Source organism: Pelophylax lessonae (genome assembly GCF_965119305.1).
Source record: "Pelophylax lessonae genome assembly, chromosome: 9".
Classification (NCBI taxonomy): domain Eukaryota; kingdom Metazoa; phylum Chordata; class Amphibia; order Anura; family Ranidae; genus Pelophylax; species Pelophylax lessonae.
This window is the reverse complement of record NC_138776.1, coordinates 147464353-147489004: the sequence shown is the minus strand read 5'-3', so window position 1 is coordinate 147489004 and position 24652 is coordinate 147464353. Positions and strand designations below refer to the sequence as shown.

Sequence of the window (24652 nt, the reverse complement as noted above, 5' to 3'; positions counted from 1 at the left end):
TATTGATGTACCTCGGAAAAGTAAACTGTGAAGTATAATTTTCAGAGGCATGCCAAGGGGTATAATTTTTGCCATGGCACATGCACACCCCATCCGGCTACCTTTGCAGTTAAATGGAGGGGCAGTTGGGTAGCACAGTGGCTAAGTAAAGTCCATATCACAAAAAGGAGAATGACCAGCGGCACACAAAATAAACCCTGTGATAACAGAGTGTAAAAAGTGATGGTCACACAGTCCAAAAGGCACATGTAGTTAAAGTCATTCAAAAAGCAATCGATGACAATCTTGATATGATGACGTCCACCACAGCACGTGAGATAGTGCTACCACTCCCTCTAGGAAATACACTTACCAGATAACTGGTAATACAGCACATATCCAGCACACCAAATCAGGGGCTGTATATAGGTTTAATCCACCAGGATAATCAGCAGCTCAATATTATTCCATGAAGGCCAGTAGATGAAAGAGAATGGGAAAGACCATAGCGTGATACCATAATCAAAAGTGTTTTATTGAATAAATCATATAAGTTAAACTAACATATCCCTAATAGAACAGCGGGCAGAAAGAATTCCCCAATGACTGGTGACAGATCGAGATAGCGGAGAACAACCTGGAGGCGGTTTCTGTGTCTCTGCTTGTCTCTCCAGGGTCCGCAAAGTCAATTCCGGTTAGACGTTAAACGTGGATAAACAAATCTAGATTTTTTAGAACTACTACGATTTGTCACCAGTCATTGGGGAATTCTTTCTGCCCGCTGTTCCATTAGGGATATGTGAGTTTAACTTATATGATTTATTTATATGAGCATTTATATGAGCATACGGGCAGCTGAGCTACGTGTTTAATGTGCTCTCAACTGCCTACCCCCATTAGCTGTAAAGGCAGCCAGATGGGGTATACATATACCATGGCAAAAATTATACTCCCTGTCATTTTTGGCTGGCAATAGCGCCGTAGTATGTGACCCATTACAGTACATTGGGATGCACAGCAACCACCCTAAAACTGCATGCAATGCACATGGTTGTAGTGCAGCATTTACAGGGCAAACTTTATTTTATTATTTTTTTTATTTAAAATATGTACTTATCCACTTCTGGCCCGGAAGGATTTGCCCCTTTAACCACTTTAGCCCCGGAGGATTTGGCTGCTCAAAGACCAGGCCCTATTTTGCGATTCGGCACTGCGTTATTTTAACGGACAATTGCGCAGTCGTGCGACGCTGTACCCAAACAAAATTTACATCCTTTTTTTCTCACAAATAGAGCTTTCTTTTGGTGGTATTTTATTACCTGTGCGATTTTTATTTTTTGTGCTATAAACAAAAAAATAGCGACAATTTTGAAAAAATAACAACATTTTTCACATTCTTTTATATGAAATTCTCAAAAAAAAAAAATGTAAAAATCAAAATTTTTTAACATTTTAGGCCAATTAGTTTTCTGCTACATATTTTTGGTAAAAAAAATCGCAATAAGCATATTTTGAATGGTTTGCGCAAAAGTTATTGCATTACTAACTACGGGAAAGATTTATGTCATTTTCATTGTTTTTTTTAACTAGAAATGGCGGCGATCTGCGATTTTTTTTTTGCGGAACTGTGTCATTGCGGCAGACAGATCAGACCCATAACTGACATTTTTGACACTTTTGGGGGTACCAGTGACATTACTACAGTAATCAGTGCTATAAATATGCACTGTTGCTGTAAAAAGGACACTGGCAGGGAAGGGGTTAACTGTATTGGTGATCAAGTGGTTAAATGTGACCCTGGGGGCGTGAATCTAACTGTCAAGGGGCTCTAGCAAAAAATGAAACCCTCTGTCACGTTTGGCGGGCAGTACTATCGCTGAATGTGACCCATTTAAGCACTGGGTTGGTATTTTAAGGATTAAAACAGGTAGTGAGGATGCAACATATCGCCTCCTCACCGTCAAACACCCACTAAAAAGTGGAGCACAGTAAGAACTGTCTAAGATGCTCTTTGTATTGAACAAAATATACTTTAGACAATGACATCAATGTTAATGACGTTTAAATGTCCAAAATAATCTTTCAGTCCTGAATCTAGAGTTCATCAATGTGTCTAAAACAATGTTTTAACAGAGAAGTTAAACCAGGCAATATTATTTTGACCCAGAATAATCCCAAATTGGATCTGTTAAAAAATTATATGAAAGTTAAGCTCTGTAAATGGTGGTATCTCATTACAGATTTGGCTGTTACATATTCTAGATCTAAGCACTTACCACACATTCTCCTCTGGCACAGACACTGTATGGATCTTTATAGCTACAGCGGGTACCATCATGAACCACCTGATTCATGAATACCACATCTCCTGTTTCCTTGGACTGGCATATGAGTTCACACTTCTGAGCATCTGCAATGAAAACATGATTGCAGTTAAGTTTTGATGGTGGATATAACACTTAATTTAGGATAAGCGATATGGCAATAAACTATCTACATCTCTTCACTGGCTTTATTTTCGTTTTGCGTCTTGCATTTTTTGATACTTTTGGGGGTTCTGGCAGTCTGGTAAGTGGAAATATCCAAAGGGGGTGGAACTGCACAAGACTGAACTTCAATTTGCACAGATTGGCCCTGAATTGCATAACAAGGAGCACATTGCACTTTCACTGGCCCCTGCTTAAATTGGATTTTTGGGACTTATAAGATAAAGACTTTTCAAATATTTATTATTAAATGTTGTATACCATGTATCCTTGTAGTTATGGAAAATTAGCACTCATCTGCACTTTAGTTTGAATTTTAGCACTAAGTCACAGAATATTGAAAGCATCAGCATCAATTTGTATTTTATGTATTTATTGATTTATATAAGTTTTTTAAATTGTAAATTTAGTTCCACTTGTTCAGTGTTAGGCAAAAGTTATATTGTATAGGGGAAGTTTTAGGGCGGTGTGAGTTAAAAAAGGAACGATAAGGTTGTTAGGTGATAGGGCAAGAATAAGGGTTAGGAATATGTGATAGTTGGGGGAATGTGGATGCTTACATATACATTTACTTTCAAAAAAGTTTAAACTTTATCAAGAGACTCTGTTACATGTGAGAACTACACAATATTTAGGATTGTCCTGAATAGATATTGCTGTTAAAACATAACTTGAAGTGCTCTCACCATCATGATGCTCATAGGGAAGCCAAGTGTGCTTGGTATTCTGGTAAGTATAATACGAGTTACGCTGTGAACATTGCTGAGCACGGAAATCTTCAAATGGTCCTCTACATTCTTCATTATTGCACATCTGATATTCATAGGTGGGACCAGGACAATCTCGACCACCATAAGCAGGACTGGAGAACATAAAATAACAAATAAATGATGCTGGACAAAGAAAGCAGACAGCTGATTCAACCGTCCCAATCACAAAGACTATAACTGGAAATGGAAACATGTACAAATGCTGGGATTGATTTACTAAAACTGGAGAGTGCAGAATCTGGTGCAGCTGTGTATGGTAGCCAATCAGCTTCCAATGTTTTTTTGTCAAAGCTTATTGACTACCATGCACCAGATTTTGCATTCTACAGTTTTAGTAAATGAGCCCCACTGTGTGTTACACCTGGTGTTAGCAATGTTTTCACCTAGCATTAAGGACTTCCTTCCAGAAATTGATATGTACAATGAAGCAGAATATTTAATCTTCAACAAGTCAAAAGCACGTTTTCTCACAGCTTAGTGCTAATCGATTCAGTTAATTCAAATGAGTTTCTAGGAATTTTTCCAACTATGGATATTTACTTTTCCTGTTTAACCACTTTACCGCTGAGTACCGTAGGACTACTGCGGCAAAGTGGCTCTTGTTGGTCTGACGACGTAGACCTACGTCGCCAGACCCCTCCCCTGTAGGCGGCGCTCGCGTGCCGCCGGAGGCGCGCTCCCGCTGTTTTCATTCACAGCGGGAGTCGGGCCAGGGGAGGAGCAGCGGCGATCGCCGCTGCTCTGCCCCGATCGTCGGGGAATCCAGTTTGGAGATCTGCCCGCCTGTGTAAACAGAGCGGGCGGATCTCCTCAGTGACAGGGAGTGACAGATCGGACTGTTCAGCATAGATGGACATCCGATCTGTCCCTGTCTCACTCAGTCACCTCCCCCCCCACACGTCAGTAAGCACCAGGCATACATTAACCCCTCCCTCTCCAATAAAATTAACCCCTTCCCTGCCAGTGTAATTTTTACAGTAACAGTGCATATTTATAGCACTGATTACTGCAGTAATGTCACTGGTACCCCCAAAAGTGTCAAAAATGTCAGTCAGGGGTCCCATCTGTCCGCCGCAATGTCGCAGTCCCGCAAAAAAAATCGCAGATCGCCGCCATTACTCGTTAAAAAAAAAAAAACACCAAAAATGACATAAATCTTTCCCTTTGTTAGTAAACGCAATAACTTTTGCGCAAACCAATCAAAATACGCTTATTGCGATTTTTTTTTACCAAACATGGGTAGCAGAAAACAAATTGGCCATAAATTAAAAAAAAAATTGGTTTTTACATCTTTTTTGGGGGGAATTTCATATAAAAAAATTTTAAAAATATTGTTATTTTTTCAAAATAAACGCTTTTTTTTGTTTATAGCGCAAAAAGTAAAAATCGCACAGGTGATCAAATACCACCAAAAGAAAGCTCTGTTTGTGGGAAAAAAAGGACATAAACTTTGTTTGGGTACGGCGTCGCATGACCGCGCAATTTTCAGTTAAAGTCGCACAGCGCCGAATCACAAAAAGTGGCCCAGACGTAAGACAGCAAAATGCTCTAGTGGTAAAGTGGTTAAAAATATGCATCTTTACTGTCTGGCCCTAAATTGTATGCAAAAGTGTAAGCTAAAAATGTTTTATTTTGTTTTTGATAGAGTGCTGAGGAGTTAGAAACTGTCAGGTTTTGAATTATCACTGGAACAGGAATCGAGGGTAAAATTTTAATGGGTACACTTTTTCTGGTGTCAACTGATTTCTCTTAAGAGGAGAGAAGAGGAATCTACCCAATGGGACACAGATAGAAAAAAAATAAATTCCCTATCCAAAAAAATGTAAACAGTTTTGGCTTATACTTTGAAAGATTTATTTGTGACTAAAGGCCCATACACACGTACCGATTGTCGGCTGTAAATATTCGGCCAACGACTATTCGGCTTGTTAGTATGATGCTTCCGACAACCGACTGCGACTTTTCGGCCAAACAAAATTTCGTGTGCAGGCTATAAAATTTTTGTAGGCCAACAAAGAACGGCCGATTGTTCGTCAGTCAGTACAGATTTTGGCCGACAAAAAGCAGATGAGCAAGACTGGGCATGCTCAGAGAAGAAAAAACACACGGAAAGTTAACCATCACATGACATCACTTCTGCAGTCGGTTGTTGTTGGCCGACAAAATTCGTGTGCAGTCTTTAGCACTTTTCAACCAACACGACAGCACTGGACAAAAGACGGCCAATCGTTCGGCCGATCGTTCGGCCGACAATCGGTGCGTGTGTGGGCTTTAGTATTTGCCATTACAGAACTGAAATAAAAAGCCAGCAAAGGACCTGCCTATTTCCAAAATACTACATTTTAAAAAATACTTTACAAAACTTTTTAAATTCTTTTCTACTGTACACAACCACAAAAATCACCTCTTTAGAATTAAATGTAATGAGAATTTCCTTGTTGATGTCTCTACTGTAACAATAGCACATATATAGTGACAGCAATAAAGAATTTGAATACTATTCGCGGATCTCAGTAAATTATATTATTCCCATCATCACTTTCTCCATTCACAGAAAGGTTTTGATATAAAGGTCTCTTATGTTTTAGGCACCTCTGAAAACACATTTTGTCAAGGCTCAATTGTCTTAAAGTATAAACTGCTAAGTCTTGTGATGACGTACAGCAGTAATAAATGAGAGGGGTAACGAGAAAAAGAAGAAAAAACATCTGAGAAAGTAGAAGCAGTTGAAACAGCAAATGATGGCTTTGAGCTATATTAACATTTGCCTTCAATAAATCCAAACTTCTGAAAATTTATTGTTTTGCTATATCCCTTGTGCCAAGTCTGTGTTTATGTAATCTGAAAAAAAAAGAACGGTGGGGAAAGAACAAAAAGAGCATACAGATGTGACTATATGGAGAAGAAAGAACCACCAGAAGCATAACATATGTTTACATTTTGGGGAACAGGAATTTGAAGAAATACAGGGCACAAGTTAGAAGTTTGGTCTATTCAATCTTCTTCATTTAAACTTATTAAACATTTCTTAGTAGCAGCTAATCATTATGCTATTTCCTTTAGTCACTAAATTCTGTCTCAGGTCTAAACAAGTTTTGTCCTTGGCAGCTTAAAGAACGTATATTTGAAAAATTGCTACAGTACCATGTTTGACTATACCTGCAGAAAATGCCCATGGTATGACTCAAGACAAATGGTATGTGTAAAAGAAATACGCAGCACCATACTCCCTGATGAACATATAAACACGCCAATGGCAAATACCACTTTTTTCAAGCAATACATAATTTTGTGGTATGTTACTGCTAAAACTCTGGTGTGACCTTGGCTATATAGAAAATATAATTTACTTGCGCTTCCACCCAGTGTTGACACACACTAAAGGAAAGTCAAAATGAGAATGAACAGGCTGCAAAATATCTGGTCATCACTTTAACTTACGCACTATTGGCTGACCTCTGTGTGACTTACAGTACTTCTTTCAAAAAAATGCTGTAATATTTTTTAGACTCCCCTTCTCACACCATGACTGTATAACATGTTATCACTGTTGGATGCAAATGTGGCTAAAAATCAAGCAAGTGAACAGCAGATGTGATCATCTGTGTTAATTGTGATAAAAAGACACTATTGATTCAAACACCAAATTCCATCAGGAAAATTAACCCTTTATCTTCTAAAAGTATTTTTATATTTTGACTGCAACTCTGCATCGATTTTAAAGGGTAGCTCCAAGCTGCATGACTGCACTGAAAAAAGTAATATAACTAAAAAATGCTTTTTAAAGGCTACAGATATACTAGTGAACTTCGAAATATCACAAACATGTTTAATAGAATAACAGTACGAGGAATAAAAATTGAATATGATAACACAATACCATGATAAATAGAATTTAATAAAATTGAAATCTGTTTTTCCATGAAAATGTAAGATATATGTCTTTTATAGCTTGCATTCGGTGAGCTACTATAGAATTCAACTCAGCATAGCCTAATACAAAACTAATTGTTAGATGCTATGAAACACTGTAAAAAAGATGTATGTTCTGTTTAATTAATGACATGTAAGCATCTTACTTATTTCTTAAATTGTTTTTTAAACATAGTAGCATTTATTTATTCTTGGCACTTCATTTTCCAAATCAGGGTCTAAAACTGGACATAATGTGACTGCCCTTACAAAAGGTCTTTGTGGTAAATGATTAGATTACCATGGTGCCTGTTGAGTTATTTGGTTATTTACAAATTGCCATGGTTAATGATGAAGTTACCTTGGAATTTTATTGTAAAGCTACAGTAATTTTTTAAGTGAGTACAATACTTTTATATTGTACTTCTTGTTGCAGTGTGTGTCCACACATCAAGTCAATTTTGAATGGGATAGGTGCATGCCCATATTAGCTAGGCTCTGCTCATACCACACTATCTTGCACTCATTCTACAGAGCTGAATGCATGTTTTAGTGTTCTAAAACCTCTTGACAAACTCCTATCCACTCTTATCTTCCAGGGTAGTGGTTAAAATAAAGCAAGCATTGTCTAAATTGCCCGTAGATTGCAAGTTGGAACAAAATGGCATAGATCCAGGACAATCCAGCCCATTGTGACTCAGAGCAACCAGTCCTTAGGCAACCAGAGATATGTAGGGATTCTTTGCTGAAGACTACGGGGCCCAAATACACTTCTTCGCAAAGAACAGGGCAACCCTAAACTTAAACAGTAATTATTTATCCAGACCAACAGTTCCCAAAACATTTCCACTGAGATGATGGTTACTCAAGTCCTTGATGCAATACATCAATGCCAGACCTCCTTGACTAACCAGATAGACACTGTAGATTGGATGTCTCAGTTCTCAAGCAGGATGTTTGCAAAATCCAACCATTGGTCCAAGGGGCTGAACAGAGAATCAGTAAAGTGAATTGTGGATGTGGTGCTCCCTTAAACAACAGACTTTGAGTGAGCCAAAGTAGGGCTTATGGGTCATTCTGCTATATTAAGTAAACTGGGAGATCACCTCCAACAAATCCACTTGCATCTTTTTGGCTTTCTCCTGAAGGGAAGGTGGTAGGCCTATAAAATTCCTGGAAACAAAAATCAGTGGGAACTTTGAATTTGTTACCACTTTTCGCTATTCAAAGTGCACACCATATACCTATGAATTAGGCCTTTGCTCCAGGGCTCGCCAGTAGACCACTACTGGTGAAGCTACTCCATTTCAAAAAAGAAATCTATCCTCCACACAGCACATTGTAGGTTACCTACAATGGAAATCATATTGATTTTTTCCTGAATTTTCTGCTAACATTCAAATATAAACACGGTACAAAAGTGTAAACAAGATTGGTGTTAAATTGGTACGGCACATGGGTCATTGTGTAATGATAAGCGAAAAGCTTGTCTGATAGGTACACACCTGCACATACCCCTACATACAGAAATAGTACAGTATGTTCACAGGACATCTCTGCATTTCAGTACACAGTCGCTTGATTTTATCTTGCTGAGACTTTATAGGAAAACAGATCTACCAGTTTACTAGAAACAGAAGTAATAAAAACCTAAAAGTTTTATGTAGCAGGTGGTACAAATTATTGACCTAAATAAAAAATAGACACATGTAGTCTATGCATCCACATATTAATGCACTTTGCTTGGTGCAATTTTAAACAAATCTGTAAATCTTGTTTTTGCCTGTGACCTACATTGCCACAGCAGTAGGACATTACTGTAATGTTTACCTATATTATACTTACGGTGGATTATTACACTGCCTGCTACGAGAGCGCACTCCACCTCCACATGTTCGGGAACAAGAACCAAACCGTGACCATGAGCCCCAACCGCCATCTTGACTATACGACTGTTCTGGTGTCTTCCAAATGCAGTGTCCTTTAAAGCACCACTGAAGATAAAAAACAAATGCCACAATATCAGCAAGACATAAATATAATGTGTCAGTTGGTTAAATAAAAAATAATAGGTGTCTAAAAAACATTACCATCTAGTTTTGGACAGAGTGCCGTAAAATCCATCGTAGGGCCAATAAATAGCATCACCTAGTTTAATACATCTATAATGAATGCACTAGATAGCTAAACATTGGATTATTACAGAGACATGTTGCTTGGGCTTACTGATCACACAGATAAGTGCTAAAATAGAAACAGAACACAGAGCTCACAAGATAATAGACTGAAATGATAAAAAAAGCACTTACAATGAATTCACTTGATCAGGACCTATCACCAGGATAAACCAAGCCACACCAACAGATGCTGGAATACTCAGAACAGGATACCAGCAAAGGAGATTAGTTTAGACACTTCACCACTTAGGATTAGTGATGTCGCAAACCTAAAATTGGCGAATTTTCTGGCCACAATAGTGATGGAAAAGTTGTTTCAAGGGGACTAACACCTGGACTGTGGCATGCCGTAGGGGGATCCATGGCAAAACTCCCATGGAAAATTACGTAGTTGACGCAGAGTCGGGTTTTAATCCATAAAGGGCATAAATCACCTAACATTCCTAAATTGTGCTTTAAAACATCCAGTGTGTGAATACAATCAGGTATGATGTTGTATCGATCAAGTAGAGTAAGGGTTACGCCCGCTTCACAGTGACAGACCAAACTCTGACAGACCAAACTCCCCGTTTAGCAGTCAGTCTGTCCATTTGCACAACCGCAAACTCCCCCATTTGCACAAGGTTGGATACCAAGCTAGCCATGTCCCGTTCCTTGTCCTCACTGACATCATTGAAGGTCTCTTCCTCCACCCAGCCACGTACAACACCAAGGGTCCCCGAAAGGTGACAACAAGCCCCCTGGGATGCCTGCTGTGGTTGGTCTTCCACCTCCTCAAAGCCACCTTCCTCCTCTGACTTCTCTTCTTCAGACTCCTCTCTCTGCGTTGCCAAAGGTCCAGCAATCAACAACGACAAGGCTGCTTCTGGTGGTGATGGGGACCACAACTCTTTCTCTTAATGCTCATCTACGGCCTGATCCAGTACTCTTCGCAGGGCACGCTCCAGAAAAAAAACATATGGGATGAGGTCGATGATGTTGCCTTGGGTTTGACTGACCAGGTTTGTCACCTCCGCAAAAGGACGCATGAGCCTACAGCCATTGTGCATGAGCATTCAGTAACGCGGCCAAAAAATACCCAGCTCCGCAGAGGCTGTCCTCTTTTTTTTAAATTAAAGAAAATTAATGTTTTTTCTATGAAAAATTATCCTGCGGATCGCTTTTGGTCTGTTCACAATGAAGCAATGACCTTATCATCTGGGGTGTGCCAACACACTCCTAGAGGTGATCGCTTCATTGTGATACCAAGCCCCTTCACCACAACAAGGTAACGATCACGAAGGGGAATTGACACATGTATGTGCCTTTTTTTTGTTTTTTTGCAGCCACAGTGTAGCACCAGAGGCCAGAAAAATTAGGCATGTACACATGCATGAAAAAGTAGGCATTGTTGCAGCCGCTGCTGTAGCAGCGGCCCGAAAATTTGAGGTTTTCAAGGCAGAAAGTACACTAAAACATTGCGGCTTGAACCGTAGTTGGTGGCGGAGACGTCACGTAAGTCATCCGGCATGCAGAGATTAAATACAGCAGCGTGTGGACCATTTTTAGCCCAAGGCATCTCATCAGGCCTTTTTTAGTCAAATGCATCCCCCACTGTCAGTCCCTTTGGGATCCATGCCTCATTCATCTTAATAAAGGTGAGGTAATCTAGACTTTTTTGACCTAGGCGACTTCTCAGTGACAATACATCCTGCTGCGCTGAAGGTCCTTTCTGACAGGACACTTGAAGCGGGGCAGGCCAGAAGTTCAATGGCAAATTGGGATAGCTCAGGCCACAGGTCAAGCCTGCACACCCAGTAGTCAAGGGGTTCATCGCTCTTCAGAGTGTCGATATCTGCAGTTAAGGCAAGGTAGTCTGCTACCTGTCGGTCGAGTCGTTCTCTGAGGGTGGGCCCCGAAGGGCTGTGGCGATGCGTAGGACTAAAAAAGCTCCGCATGTCCTCCATCAACAAGACGTCTGTAAAGCGTCCTGTCCTTGCCGGCGTGGTTGTGGTAGGAGGAGGATTACTTTCACCTCTTCCCCTGTTGGATTCCCGTTGTGCTGTGACATCACCCTTATATATCAGACACTTTCTGCTTATACCAGGGGTCTAGTAGCGTGGCCACCCAGTACAGGTCATTCTCCTTCAGCCTTTTTATATGAGGGTCCCTCAACAGGCATGACAGCATGAAAGACCCCATTTGCACAAGGTTGGATGCCGAGCTACTCATGTCCAATTCCTCGTCCTCACTGATGTCATTGAAGGTGTGTTCTTCCCCCTAGCCACGTACAACACCACGGGTACCAGATAGGTGACAACGAGCAACCTGGGATGCCTGCTGTGGTTGGTGTTCCTCCTCCTCAAAGCCACATTCCTCCTCTGACTCCTCTTCCTCAGACTCCTCTTCCAGTGTTGCCGCAGGTCCAGCAAGCGATGGTAAGGCTGTTTCTGGTGGTGATGGTGACCACAACTCTTCCTCTTCCTCTTCACGCTTATCTACAACCTGATCCAGCACTCTTCGCAGGGCACGCTCCAGGAAGAGAACATATGGGATGATGTCGCTGATGGTGCCTTCGGTGCGACTGACTAGGTTTGTCACCTTCTCAAAAGGACGCATGAGCCTACAGGCATTGTGCATGAGCGTCCAGTAACGTGGCAAAAAAATACCCAGCTCCGCAGAGGCTGTCCTAGCACCCCGGTCATACAAATACTCGTTGACCGCTTTTTCTTGTTGGAGCAGGCAGTCGAACATTAGCAGTGTTGAATTCCAACGTGTCGGGCTGTAGCAAATCAAGCGCCTCACTGGCATGTTGTTTCACCGCTGAATATCTGAAAAGTGCGCCATGGCCGTGTAGGAACGCCTGAAATGGCAACACACCTTCCTGGCCTGCTTGAGGACGTCCTGTAAGCCTGGGTACTTCTGCACAAAGCGTTGTACAATCAGATTCAACACATGTGCCATGCACGGCACATGTGTCAACTTGCCCAAATTCAATGCCGCCAACAAATTGCTTCCGTTGTCACACACCACTTTGCCGATCTCCAGTTGGTGCGGGGTCAGCCACTGATCCACCTGTGCGTTCAGGGCGGACAGTAGTGCTGGTCCAGTGTGACTCTCTGCTTTCAGGCAAGTCAACCCCAAGACAGCGTGACACTGTCGTATCCGGCATGTGGAATAGCCCCTGGGGAGCTGGGGGGGTGCAGTTGGTGTGGATCAAGACTCAACAGCAGAAGAGGACTCAGCCGAGGAGGTTAGCAAAGAGGATGGAGTAGGAGGAGTAGAGGAGGTGGCAGCAGGCCTGCCTGCAAGTCGTGGCGGTGTCACAAACTCCTCTGCAGCAGAGCCACGCATTCCATGCTTGGCAGCCGCCAGCAGGTTTACCCAATGCGTAATGTAAGTGGACCCTTGCCCCAACACTGTGTGCCAGACATGACATTTTCCACAATAGAGTACAGGTTGGGGATTGCCTTTTGTGAAAAATAATTTCGGCCGGGTACCTTCCACTGCGGTGTCCCAATAGCGACAAATTTTTTGAAGGCCTCAGACTCCACCAGCTTGTATGGTAAAAGCTGGCGGGCTAAGAGTTCCGACAAGCCAGCTGTCAGACGCCGGGCAAGGGGGTGACTCTGTGAGATTGGCTTCGCTCAAACATTTCCTTGACAGACACCTGACTGTGGGCAGATGAGCAGGAACTGCTGAAGGTGAGAGGCGGAGGGGCGGGTTGTTGATAGGGGGCAAGGAGGAGAGCAGTGGTTGACGTGGCTGAAGATGCTGGACCAGGAGGAGGATGGTGGCTTTGAGTTTGTGTGCTGCTTTTGCTCATGTGTTGATCCCACAGGCGTTTGTGATGTGAGATCATGTGCCTTCGCAAAGCAGTTGTACCTAGGTGGGTGTTGGACTTCCCACGACTCAGTTTCTTTTGGCACAGGTTACAAATGGCATCGCTGATATCAGAGGCAGACACACAAAAAAAATGCCACACTGCTGAGCTTTGCAATGACGGCATTCTGGTGGTGGCAACAGCTTGCGTTGATTGGCGTGCTGTCTGGCTTTCCCCGGGTGCCGAATCTACATGCTGTCTGACTGTGCCACTAGCTCCTTGCGATGACCTCCCCCTGTTTCCAACTTGTCTCCTCCTCCTTTCTGTCTCCCCATCTGAACTTTCCCCCTCTTCTTCTGCTCTTCGAGCAGGCACCCAGGTGACATCCACGGACACATCGTCATCATCAGCCGCTTCACTTGACAACTCAGCAAAGGCAGCAGCAGCAGGTACAACATAATCATCATCATCACAATGTACGTCCATGTGTATAATGCTGCCTGACTAAGACATATCCCCATTATCTACATCCTCTGGCACTAATGGTTGCGCATCACTTATTTCTTCCAACTGATGAGTAAATAACTCCTCTGACAGATCAAGTGAAGCGGCTGTGGTGCTAGTGTTGGTGGTGGTGCCGGCGGGCGGGCGAGTGGTAAATTGAGAGGGGCCCGAAGCTGAGCTGGAGGAGGATGGTGCATTAAGGTTCCGAGCGGAAGCTGTAGACGATTGGGTGTCCTGTGTAAGCCAGTCAACTATGTCCTCAGAATTTTTTGAGGTTAGGGTCTGTGGTGGCTTCTGAACACTGGGCATTATTCTAGGGCCAAAGGAAATCACAGCACCATGACCATGACGGCCCTTGCGGGGTGGCCTGCCTCTGCCTGTCATTTTTTTTAGATTTGTGGTACTATGAGTGCAAGGTGCTGTGCCACCCTATAGGAGTGTTGGGCAGTGGGTACAGTACACTCTGTGGACCTGACAGTCACTGGCAGCCCAGGCAACTGCAATTATAAAAATATATATATATTTTTAATTTGCAAATTGCTGTGCCACCGTATATATCAGTGGTGGGCAGTGGCACTGCAGTGGGCACAGTACACTCTGTGGACCTGACAGTCACTGGCAGCCCAGGCAACTGCAATTATAAAAAAAATATATATATTTTTAATTTGCAAGCTGCTGTGCAACCGTATATATCAGTGGTGGGCAGTGGCACTGCAGTGGGCACAGTACACTCTGTGGACCTGACGGTCACTGGCAGCCCAGGCAACTGCAATTATAAAAAATATTTTTTTTTTCCAATTTGAAACAAGCTGCTGTACCACCGTATATATATCAGTGGTGGGCACTGCAGTGGGCACAGTACACTCTGTGGACCTGACACTCACTGCAATTATGACAGAGGGAAAAAATAATATTTTTTAAACTGCAAGGTACTGTGCCTGTGCCACCCAAAATGAGTGTGGTGTGCACACAGTAAAGTCTGTGGTGGGTCTGTGGCCTCTCACACACAGCGGGCAGGCAACTGAACAATATATATATATATATATATATATATATATATATATATATATATATATATAAATTACTCAAATACCAGCCCTAAAAAGGGCTTTTTGGGGACAATATATATATATATATATATATATATAAAAAAATACTCAAATACCAGCCCTAAGAAGGGCTTTTTGGGGTGCTGTCAGGATGCTGTCCTTACAGCAGGAGTGGACCAAGAACACTGACTAACAAGACCGGGAACACTGACTAACAACTGTCCCTAGCTATTAACAGCAGCAGCACTCTCCCTGCTCTCACTAACACACTGCTTCAGAATGATCTAAGATGGATGCTGCCCTTGCTTTTTTATAGGAGGTGGGAGGGTGTGGGAGGGAGGTATGCTGATTGGCTGGAATGTGTCTGCTGACTGTGAGGTTCAGGGTCAAAGTTTGCCTCAATGATGAATTATAGGGGCGGACCGAACATCGCATATGTTCGCCCGCAGCGGCGGACGCGAACAAGCGATATTCGCCGGGAACTGTCCGCCGGCTAACAGTTCGGTACATCTCTACTTAGGATACAATTTCTGTTCCCCTTCTGCACCATCATGTAATGTCTTTGTATTTCCCTATCTTTTACTTCCTCCAGTATCCACCTTGGATGAATCCTCTCCTATTTCCATCAGCTTAGCAAGAGTGCTCCAGCATCTGTTGGTGTAACCTGGCATATATCCTGATCAAGTCACTTCATTGTAAGTGCATTATTACAATTTCAGTCCAGGAAAGTTTTTCATCTGTAGTATCTCTGCGCTGTTTTCTGTTTATTTTTTATTTTTTTTCAGGTATACTTGGCCTTTACTCCATACATAGAGCTTGCAGGGATGATCAGATTTGCTTTAGTAACAGTGAAGTGTAGTACATTTAAAATGAAGAGTCTTGCCAGGGAATCTTGGTTTTTAAGATATTAACCACTCTCCTATCTTTCAGTGTTTCCCAATATCTCTGACATAAGAAGGTCTTTAAGAGCAACCAAACCAAGAAAATATTACTTTTACTTATTTTATTTGATATATTGCTATGCTTGGGAATCGGGTGTATAAATTATTTGAATGATATTCAAAGTGTAAAAACATTTTGCAATAAACTTTAGTGAGTTGGGATAACCATTATCTGCAACATAAATTGGTTAATCTTCTAATAAGAAATTCTGTACCTTGCCAGGAGAACATTCAGTTCCATCAAGAGGGGGCCCCTTCTTCGTTTTGCAGAAATAAGGATTGTCTGGGTGGCTGCACCACAGCTGCTTGCAAGGGTCAAAAGTCCTAAACTGTGAGAACAAACACTTGACTATACATGAGCAGCTTTCATTACATTTAATCAGTAAAACATTCCGTATTCAAATGAACATGGGAAGGAGCCAAATAAAAAAACAAATCCAGAACAAACAAATTTGATTATATCATGGATGGAAAATAAAAATCACTTCATAATAAATTAGGGAAAACACTAACACACAGGCTGTATGCTCATACCTATATATAGTCAGTTATTATTAACAGGATATAAAGAAAGAACCTCCTGTAGTACAGGCAATGCATCTGGTAGAGGTAGAAATAAAGTTCAGCAAGAATTCTACTTAAAGCAGTGTTCCAGCCTCACCCCCTCCCGCTCCAAAAATTACATACTGTAGCTGCTGACTTTTAATATTAGAACACTTACTTGTCCTGGAGTCCAATGATGTCGGCACCGCAGCCAATGTTTCCATCGGCTGTCGGGAACCCGGCAGTGAAGCCTTGCATCTTTACGGGCACATCTCTAATGCGCATGTGCGGGGACGGCACCGCGGTGCCGTCTCCCAGAAGTGGGGAAGGGTACCTGTCAAAAACAGGTACCCGTTCCCCCCTCTCCCCTGAAAGGTGCCAAATGTGGCACCGGAGGGGGGGGGGGGGAGGAAGCAAATGAGTGAAAGTTCCACTTTTGGGTGGAACTCTGCTTTTTTTGGTTTAATATATTTTTATTTAAATAAGAGTTGCAACACAAGAAGTGTACAATGGAACCAAACGCAAAATAAACAGAGGACCAATGGAACAAAAAACAATGGGGAAGTCTATGTCGCTCACAGCATGGCATAGTGAGCAGTGCAAATGAGACAAAGTGGACAGCATTCCAGATGGAAAACAATAATACAAACTGGTGAATTATTCCTCATGGAAAAACTATAGGTAGACAAAGAGAAAGGTAGAGGGGTGAGAGAGGGAAGAACTCGGGGCAGGAAAGAGAAAAGAGGGGTATAGAAGAGAGAGATATGAACCCTGCTTTATAGTGGAAATAAACCCTCCAATCGTTTTCAGCCAAGGAAGCTGCCATCTTGGCCTCTGCTTAATCTTAAACTGCCATGGTGCTGTACATGTGATCAGTTATGACACCAGCCATTGGATCGTTTGAAAGTTTGGTTGAGAGCACAAGCAGTGTGACAGTTACATTCCCGGCATATGTTTTTTTTTTAATTGTTAAATAGATAGGTTTACTTCTGCTATAAATCAGACGCTTACAACCAGTGTACAGGAGACTTAAAAAAAATGAATTTACCATTGACAGGGGTGCTTAGCATGGTCAGATTTTTCATTCATGTAAAGCCTTAACTGTTACTGTAACTGCTTAAGTGATAGCTGGAATTTCGTTTCAGTTTATTAGTGTATCTAAATCTGCTAGTGCTTTGAACATTCCCCTCCCCCAAACTGTCAATGCTGCTCTCCAAAGGTGCCACAGTTCCTCCTTAATCCAAAGCGTAGGTACCCTAAAACAGGAGGTTTGTTACTAGCCAGATCACCAGGTAAAAACAAGGGAAAAAAGCCCACCCAAAAAAAGAAATATAATGCAGCCACCAAGTGTAATGGTTGGTAAGCTGCCATACAGTATATTACATTTTTGATCAAGTATGAACTGCAAACTACCACCACAAACAAAGGCCACCACACATTTATTGTGAAAGGAAACTACAGAGATAAAAGATGCAGTCATACAATGGCTCTGTAAGTGCATGTATGTCACATGCACAATTCTAGCAGGCTAACAAGCAAAACAGCCAAATCAGTCCAAAAAAACATTTACTTCCCCTATAGTCCAGGTGTAGAAATGTTGTCTGTCCCAATCTGCAAATGCAAAGGCCACCGTAGCCAAAAATATTGCTGAAGACAGCAGGGTTGATTTATTAAAGGTGTAGATATGGTTCATTTAGCAAAAAAGTGAAAGTTACCTGAGCTTAGAAAATAAGATGAAGCTGCATTCATTTATTATACCAATTTATGTGCAAGGGATATACAAAAAAGCCTTTTTTCACACGATTGGATGATTGAAGCCAACAAAGCTTCACCATATTTACTAAATTTAATGAACATTCACTTTCCAAAGTTAACATTTACCTCACTAAGTGAGCATTATTTTGTGGTAGTATCATTTGGCTACATAATACAGTGTAATACCATATGTGATGTACAATCTGAATTACCATGTGGGGAACAAAAAAACCTACTGTACTATAAAATACTTTTCTTGAAATTCATGAGTTCAAATGAAGTTCAGAATACTTATAAAAGCGGCTTGCAATAATTGCATTCAAACCTCGTCTGGATCCTGCTAAACCGGCCGAGATTTCGAAACAGTCTATGGCTGGCTTTAAAGTTCTTGTTCATTTAGGCTTCAGCTTGAATAAAGCCTCCTGCCACAGACTTGCAAAAGATTTGAACCATGCAAAATGTTTGCGTGAACAAGGCCTTACTGTCAAGGACAAATGGAAAAGATATATAAAAAATAAATCAAATAGAAATTAAAAAATTGAGATGTGTGCGCCATAGAACAGGAAATGGCATCAGGCTTTCAAATTTTTCTCACATTTGACCTTGAATTACCACAAAGTATACATTTTCAACTACTTTTACACTGCAGTTTGACAGATGAAATGTCTATGTCAAATTAAACCAATAATTTCAGTGGTGTTTATATATGTCTCTTAAGCAATACTTACAGCAGTGCACATCTTGTAGCCCACTCCAAAATCAAATCTGCATTGTTCATCCATGGAGTAGTTGATTCCTGGAAGCTCTGGTAGTTTTGGCCATTTGTGCTCAAAGGGGTCATCCAGAAGGCAATCATAGGAACTAAATAATTAGAGGGAAGAGTAGTGATTCATTATATTCATTGCTAAATAATCATTTTGAAATACTTAATTCAAGAATCTCAAGAAGAAATGGAGAAGCTCTAGTACACAAATGCACAAAAGTACATTTTATTCAGACTGTAACAAGCAGGGCGATTTCACACTTATGCAAAGCTCCACGTACATGTTATTGTAACACAAGAGACATGTGTTGATGCATTACAGTGTCATTCTTGAATGGCACCCCAATTCATGTCTGATATTTGAAATGTTTTTAAGCATCAGAGAACATTAATTTCAGCTGGCTGTCTTCATGCAATGCACATTTATGTGTGACAGAAAGGCATGCATGAATGTAAAGGGCCCCTTATAGTTTTATTATTTTTTGGTTCTTGAAAATTTAAAGACCAGAGCTAAAATCATAAGATGGACAAGTCATGTGTGGTTTTTTTTTTAATTCTGGCTGCACTTAGGCTTTAAAGCAGAATTCTGGGTATGGCATTTTTTAAATAGTTACATTGATCAAGCTTGGACCAATGTAACCATGATTATACCATACTTTTGGGATCCTTCTAGAAGCCAAAATCATTTTAGCAGACATGGCCACTCCAGCAATCTCCACTAGCTTCCAAACCCTGTGCCAATGGGGCTGCTTTGCTGCATTGTGAACACATGAGGGTGGCCGCAGGTGGGCACAGGTGTGGTTCACAGAATGCTTTGCATTTTCTCAACGAATGCAAAGCTTCCTCTGATTGGATAAGGGGGAGAGTGTGATGTCACCATCTCCACCTTGTCTAATCAAAGTACACTTTGCATTCATTGAGAAAATGGAAAGCGATCTCCTAATGACAGCCACCTTTCTGTGTGCACAATGTAGCAGGGCAGCCACTCAGCAAAGGACCTGGAAACTAGTGGAGATCCCTGGAGTGGCGGTGTCTACTACAGTAATCTTCAACTTCTTGAGGGATCTTACAGATATGTTATATGCATAGTTACATTGGTCCAAGCTGGACAAATATATAGTAACTATGTAAAAAAATGCCATACCCTTCTTCTTTGAGTAGCTTTGAGTAGCCATTGAAGTCTAACTAGACATATCATGATTGAGATTATATACCTAAGAAGATTTCAGCATTACTAAAGGAGTGAAAATGAACAGATCACAACTCAGCTATTTGGCCAAACAACAAAGGAATTTTAACTGAAATGGACAGCATATTGATCCCAGACTGGCTTGAGGGTATTTGGCAAACACACATGTGAATATCTGGCAAAACAGGAGTGACAGCAGCTGGAAGGCAAAGTTTCCATATGATAACACCCAGGACAGGTGTCTCAACTGCCCCTACCCCCCTGCCCTGGCAGAGTTCTTTGTGGGAGGTGGAGGGTGCTGTGGAGGAAGAGGTCTCTGACTGCAAAATCACCCTTTGGACATCATGTGCTTGTTGATATCAATGCAACTGTAACCTATATACTGTAAACTTTGTACATGAAGAGGTCCATGAGAAAAAATACAGCATTATGCATATGTCAAAACAGCTGTAAAAAAAAATTATAAACATTAAAATGCAGCAATTATACTCTGAACGAGACTTGAAGATGCTCTGGTGTCAATAAAAAAAAAAAAAAAAAAAAAAACGTAGGAATTTATGTTAAAAAGAATGGGATCAAATAGGGCATATGGCTAGTAAATGACAATTAACAAACATATTTATTATTTTGAGGTGACATATAGAGCTGAGTGAGAAAGTATTCACAAAAGCTTTTCTAAAACACAAATGTATTGATTCTTAGTGCCATCCATGTTTAACCATGATGTTTGGTATGTGGCATTGATGGAATGGACAAAGACTCACATACTATGTATACGTATAAGGAAACAGACAGCTTCCAGGTAGTAATAGCACTGAGAGCACGTTCACACTACAAAAGATTGTCTAGACTTCCATTGTGGCTTATGACTCATCCACCATTTACAGTTTTCACATACAGATGTTCAGATTACCCTCTTGGGTAATAAAGCAATTCATGTCTGAAGCTGCTAAGAGAGATGTAACTGGACAACGCATTCTTATTACTATTAAAGCTGTTTGTTTAATGTATGTACACAAAAATGTATACTGTATACACTTTACACATAATTTCAACTCACTGTATATATCTGTTAAGTTCTTGCTTGCTGCACCTAGACCAGTGATAACGATGAAAAGCAGCCTGTACCAGCGGGGCCATGATGCTTCCCATACTGGTTTCATCAGCACAGCGGTTTCCCTGTCCATCGTGCTCCATGCCAAGCCTGCAAGAGAACGAATGTATTAAAGTCTAGTCTACATTCAGTCATCAGCACAATGAAGATCAATGACTGCAAAAATTAACTGTTTTTGAACTGGACACAAATGTATTTATCACACATAAATATATACTGTATATATATATATACAGAAAATATGCTACAAATATATTAACACACAGATTGAGGATGGATTAAAGTAAAAGCATGTATATGATCCAAACATATCCATAAACAAGCACAGAATACGCATATGAAAGTCAAATATATTTCTACAATCACTTGTAGCCCAACTGCAGCCAAAACCTTTTGCCTATAATTGAATCGATTTCGAAAGTGTTTTTTTTGGCTGTTTGGCTCTCCATTTAGGGGATTTCCCCACTTCCTGTCCTAGTGGGAAATTATCACTGGGTCAAGAAGTGAGGGGCTACCTTTCCTACAGAAACACAAAGAGCAATCAAATAGCTTAAAAAAAAAAACACCAGGGAAGTTTTTTTATGGCTTTTCGTTTCCACATGTTTATTAAATTCCTTTCCTGCTGATTGGGGAATCCTTAAAACGTTATAAAAAAAATGGTTGTAGTTGAAATTTAACTAGGTTTATCTTTACTCTGGAACAGAAGTGTGCCATTTGATAATCCCATCAAGCATTCTTAGGCTCCGTTCACATCTAGGCATTTTTAGGTGATTTTCTGCTCTAAGCCTCAGCTCTAAAACGCCCAACAAGACAAATCCAATTAATTTCAATGGCCCCTCTTCACATCTGAGCGTTCTGTCGCCTTAAGCAAAACGCCCATCCTTTAAAAAAGTACATTACCTTTTTTTTTCGGGCAGATTACAGGCATTTTACTGTTTATCATTGGTCACTTGTCAACTCAAAACGCCTGCACGAAAACGCTGCAAAATGCTGCAAAAACGCCAGAAAAAATGCCAGAAAAAAACGCCAGAAAAACACCTTTAAAAATAGCAACACCTAGATGTGAATGGAGACTTTAAGCATACATTACTAGTGATGTCGCGAACATAAAATTCGCTGTTCGCGACCGGCGAACATTGCGAACCGCCATAGACTTTAATAGGCAGGCGAATTTTAAAACCCACAGGGACTCTTTCTGGCCACAATAGTAATGGAAAAGTTGTTTCAAGGGGACAAACACCTGGACTGTGGCATGCCGGAGGGGGATCCATGGCAAAACTCCCATGGAAAATTACGTAGTTGACGCAGAGTCGGGTTTTATTCCATAAAGGGCATAAATCACCTAACATTCCTAAATTGTTTGGAATAACATGCTTTAAAACATCCAGTGTGTGTATACGATCAGGTATGATGTTGTATCGATCAGGTAGTGTAAGGGTTACGCCCGCTTCACAGTGACAGACCAAACTCCCCGTTTGACGCACCGCAAACAACCGCAAACAGACCAGAACCGACCAAAATGGGACAGGAACTGGGCTTTAAGGGTTAGGGTTAGGTTTAGTGTTAGGGGCTAGGGTTAGGGTTATGGTGAGATACTTAGGGTTAGAGTTAGTATCCCTACCCCTACGCCTCTAACCCTAACCGTCTAACCCTAAGCACTAAAAATAACCCTAACCCTAGCCCTAATTCTATTTTTTTTCTGGTTCTGGACATGCTACAGAGCTGAAACTTCACAGGTACACTTTTTAGACCCCCAGACACTGAATCACACAAAAAAAGTTCTTAAAAATTGTAATTTTTTGTTAGAGAGCCAATTATTGGAAAAATTAAAAAAAAATAAAAATAAAAAAAATCTTTGGATTTAGCATCTGGGGGGTCTAAAAAGTGTACCTGTGAAGTTTCAGCTCTGTAGCATGTCCGGAACGAGAAAAAAATACGAATTAGGGTTAGGGCTAGGGTTAGGCTTAGGGCTAGGGTTAGGGCTAGGGTTAGGGTTAGGGCTAGGGTTAGGTTTAGGGTTAGGGTTATTTTTATGGCTAGGCTTAGAGGGTTAGGGTTAAGGTTAGAGGGTTAGGGTTATGGTTAGAGGGTTAGGGTTAGGTTTAGTGTTAGGGGCTAGGGTAAGCTTACGGTGAGATACTTAGGGTTAGAGTTAGTAGCCCTACCCCTACCCCTCTAACTCTAACCCTCTAACTCTAAGCACTAAAAATAACCCTAACCTTAGCCCTGACCCTAACCCTAGCCCTAACCCTAACCCTAGCCCTAACCCTAATTCTATTTTTTTTCTGATTCTGGACATGCTACAGAGCTGAAACTTCACAGGTACACTTTTTTAGACCCCCCAGATGCTAAATCCAAAGAAATTTTTTATTTTTATTTTTTTTTAATTTTTCCAATAATTGTCTCTCTATCAAAAATGACAATTTTTAAGAACTTTTTTGTGTGATTTCGTGTCTAGGGGGTCTAAAAAGTGTACCTGTGAAGTTTCAGCTCTGTAGCATGTCCAGAACCAGAAAAAAAGATCATTTTTCAGTAGAGCAGGGATGGTGGGAACCCCTTTTACACCTATATGATCTTTTTTTCTGGTTCTGGACATGCTACAGAGCTGAAACTTCACAGGTACACTTTTTAGACCCCCCAGACAATAAATACAAAGACATTTTTTTTTTAAGTTTTTTTTTTTTTTTAATTTTTCCAATAATTGGCTCTCTATCAAAAATTACACTTTTTTAGAACTTTTTTGTGTGATTTGGTGTCTAGGGGGTCTAAAAATTGTACCTGTGAAGTTTCAGCTCTGTAGCATGTCCAGAACCAGAAAAAAAGATACTTTTTCAGTAGAGCAGGGATGGTGGGAACCCCTTTTACACCTATATGATCTTTTTTTTCTGGTTCTGGACATGCTACAGAGCTGAAACTTCACAGGTACGCTTTTTAGACCCCCCCAGACACTAATCCAAAAAAAGTCATGCCTGCCACCGTATATATCAGTGGTGGGTGGGCAGTGGCACTGCAGTGGGCACAGTACACTCTGTGGACCTGACAGTCACTGGCACCCAGGCATCTGCAATTATAAAAAAAATATATATATTTTTACTTTGCAAGCTGCTGTGCCACCGTATATATATTAGTGGTGGGTGGGCACGCAGTGGCACTACAGTGGGCACAGTACACTCTGTGGACCTGACAGTCACTGGCAGCCCAGGCAACTGCAATAATAAAAAATATTTTTTTTTTTTCAATTTGCAACAAGATGCTGTGCCACCGTATATATATATCAGTGGTAGGCAGTGCACTGCAGTGGGTACAGTGCACTCTGTGGACCTGACACAGCACTCACTGCAATTATGACAGAGGAAAAAAAAATATTTTTTAAAATGCAAGGTACTGTGCCTGTGCCACCCGAAATGAGTGTGGTGTGCACACAGTACAGTCTGTGGTGGGTCTGTGGCCTCTCACACACAGCGGGCAGGCAACTGCAGTGTACAATAGATATATATATATATATATATATATATATATATATATATATATATATATAAAAATACTCAATTACCAGCCCTAAAAAGGGCTTTTGGGGACACTATATATATATATATATATATATATATAAAGAAAAAACTCAATTACCAGCCCTTAAAAGGGCTTTCAGGGACACTATATATATATAT

At 41.0% G+C, this 24652-nt stretch overlaps 1 protein-coding gene across 2 annotated transcripts in view; it reads right to left on the bottom strand.

The window, feature by feature from the left end:
* ADAMTS14 (ADAM metallopeptidase with thrombospondin type 1 motif 14) overlaps positions 1–24652 on the bottom strand; it is a 250961-nt gene that overhangs the window by 69288 nt on the left and 157021 nt on the right. For both annotated transcript variants that reach the window (XM_082269283.1, XM_082269284.1), the window contains exons 8-13: positions 20931–21074; positions 18647–18779; positions 15836–15949; positions 8993–9141; positions 3152–3327; positions 2256–2389 (exon numbers count right to left, since the gene is read on the bottom strand). In XM_082269283.1, the coding sequence (XP_082125409.1) occupies positions 2256–2389; positions 3152–3327; positions 8993–9141; positions 15836–15949; positions 18647–18779; positions 20931–21074 (850 nt within the window). The remainder of the gene's footprint in view (positions 1–2255; positions 2390–3151; positions 3328–8992; positions 9142–15835; positions 15950–18646; positions 18780–20930; positions 21075–24652) is intronic.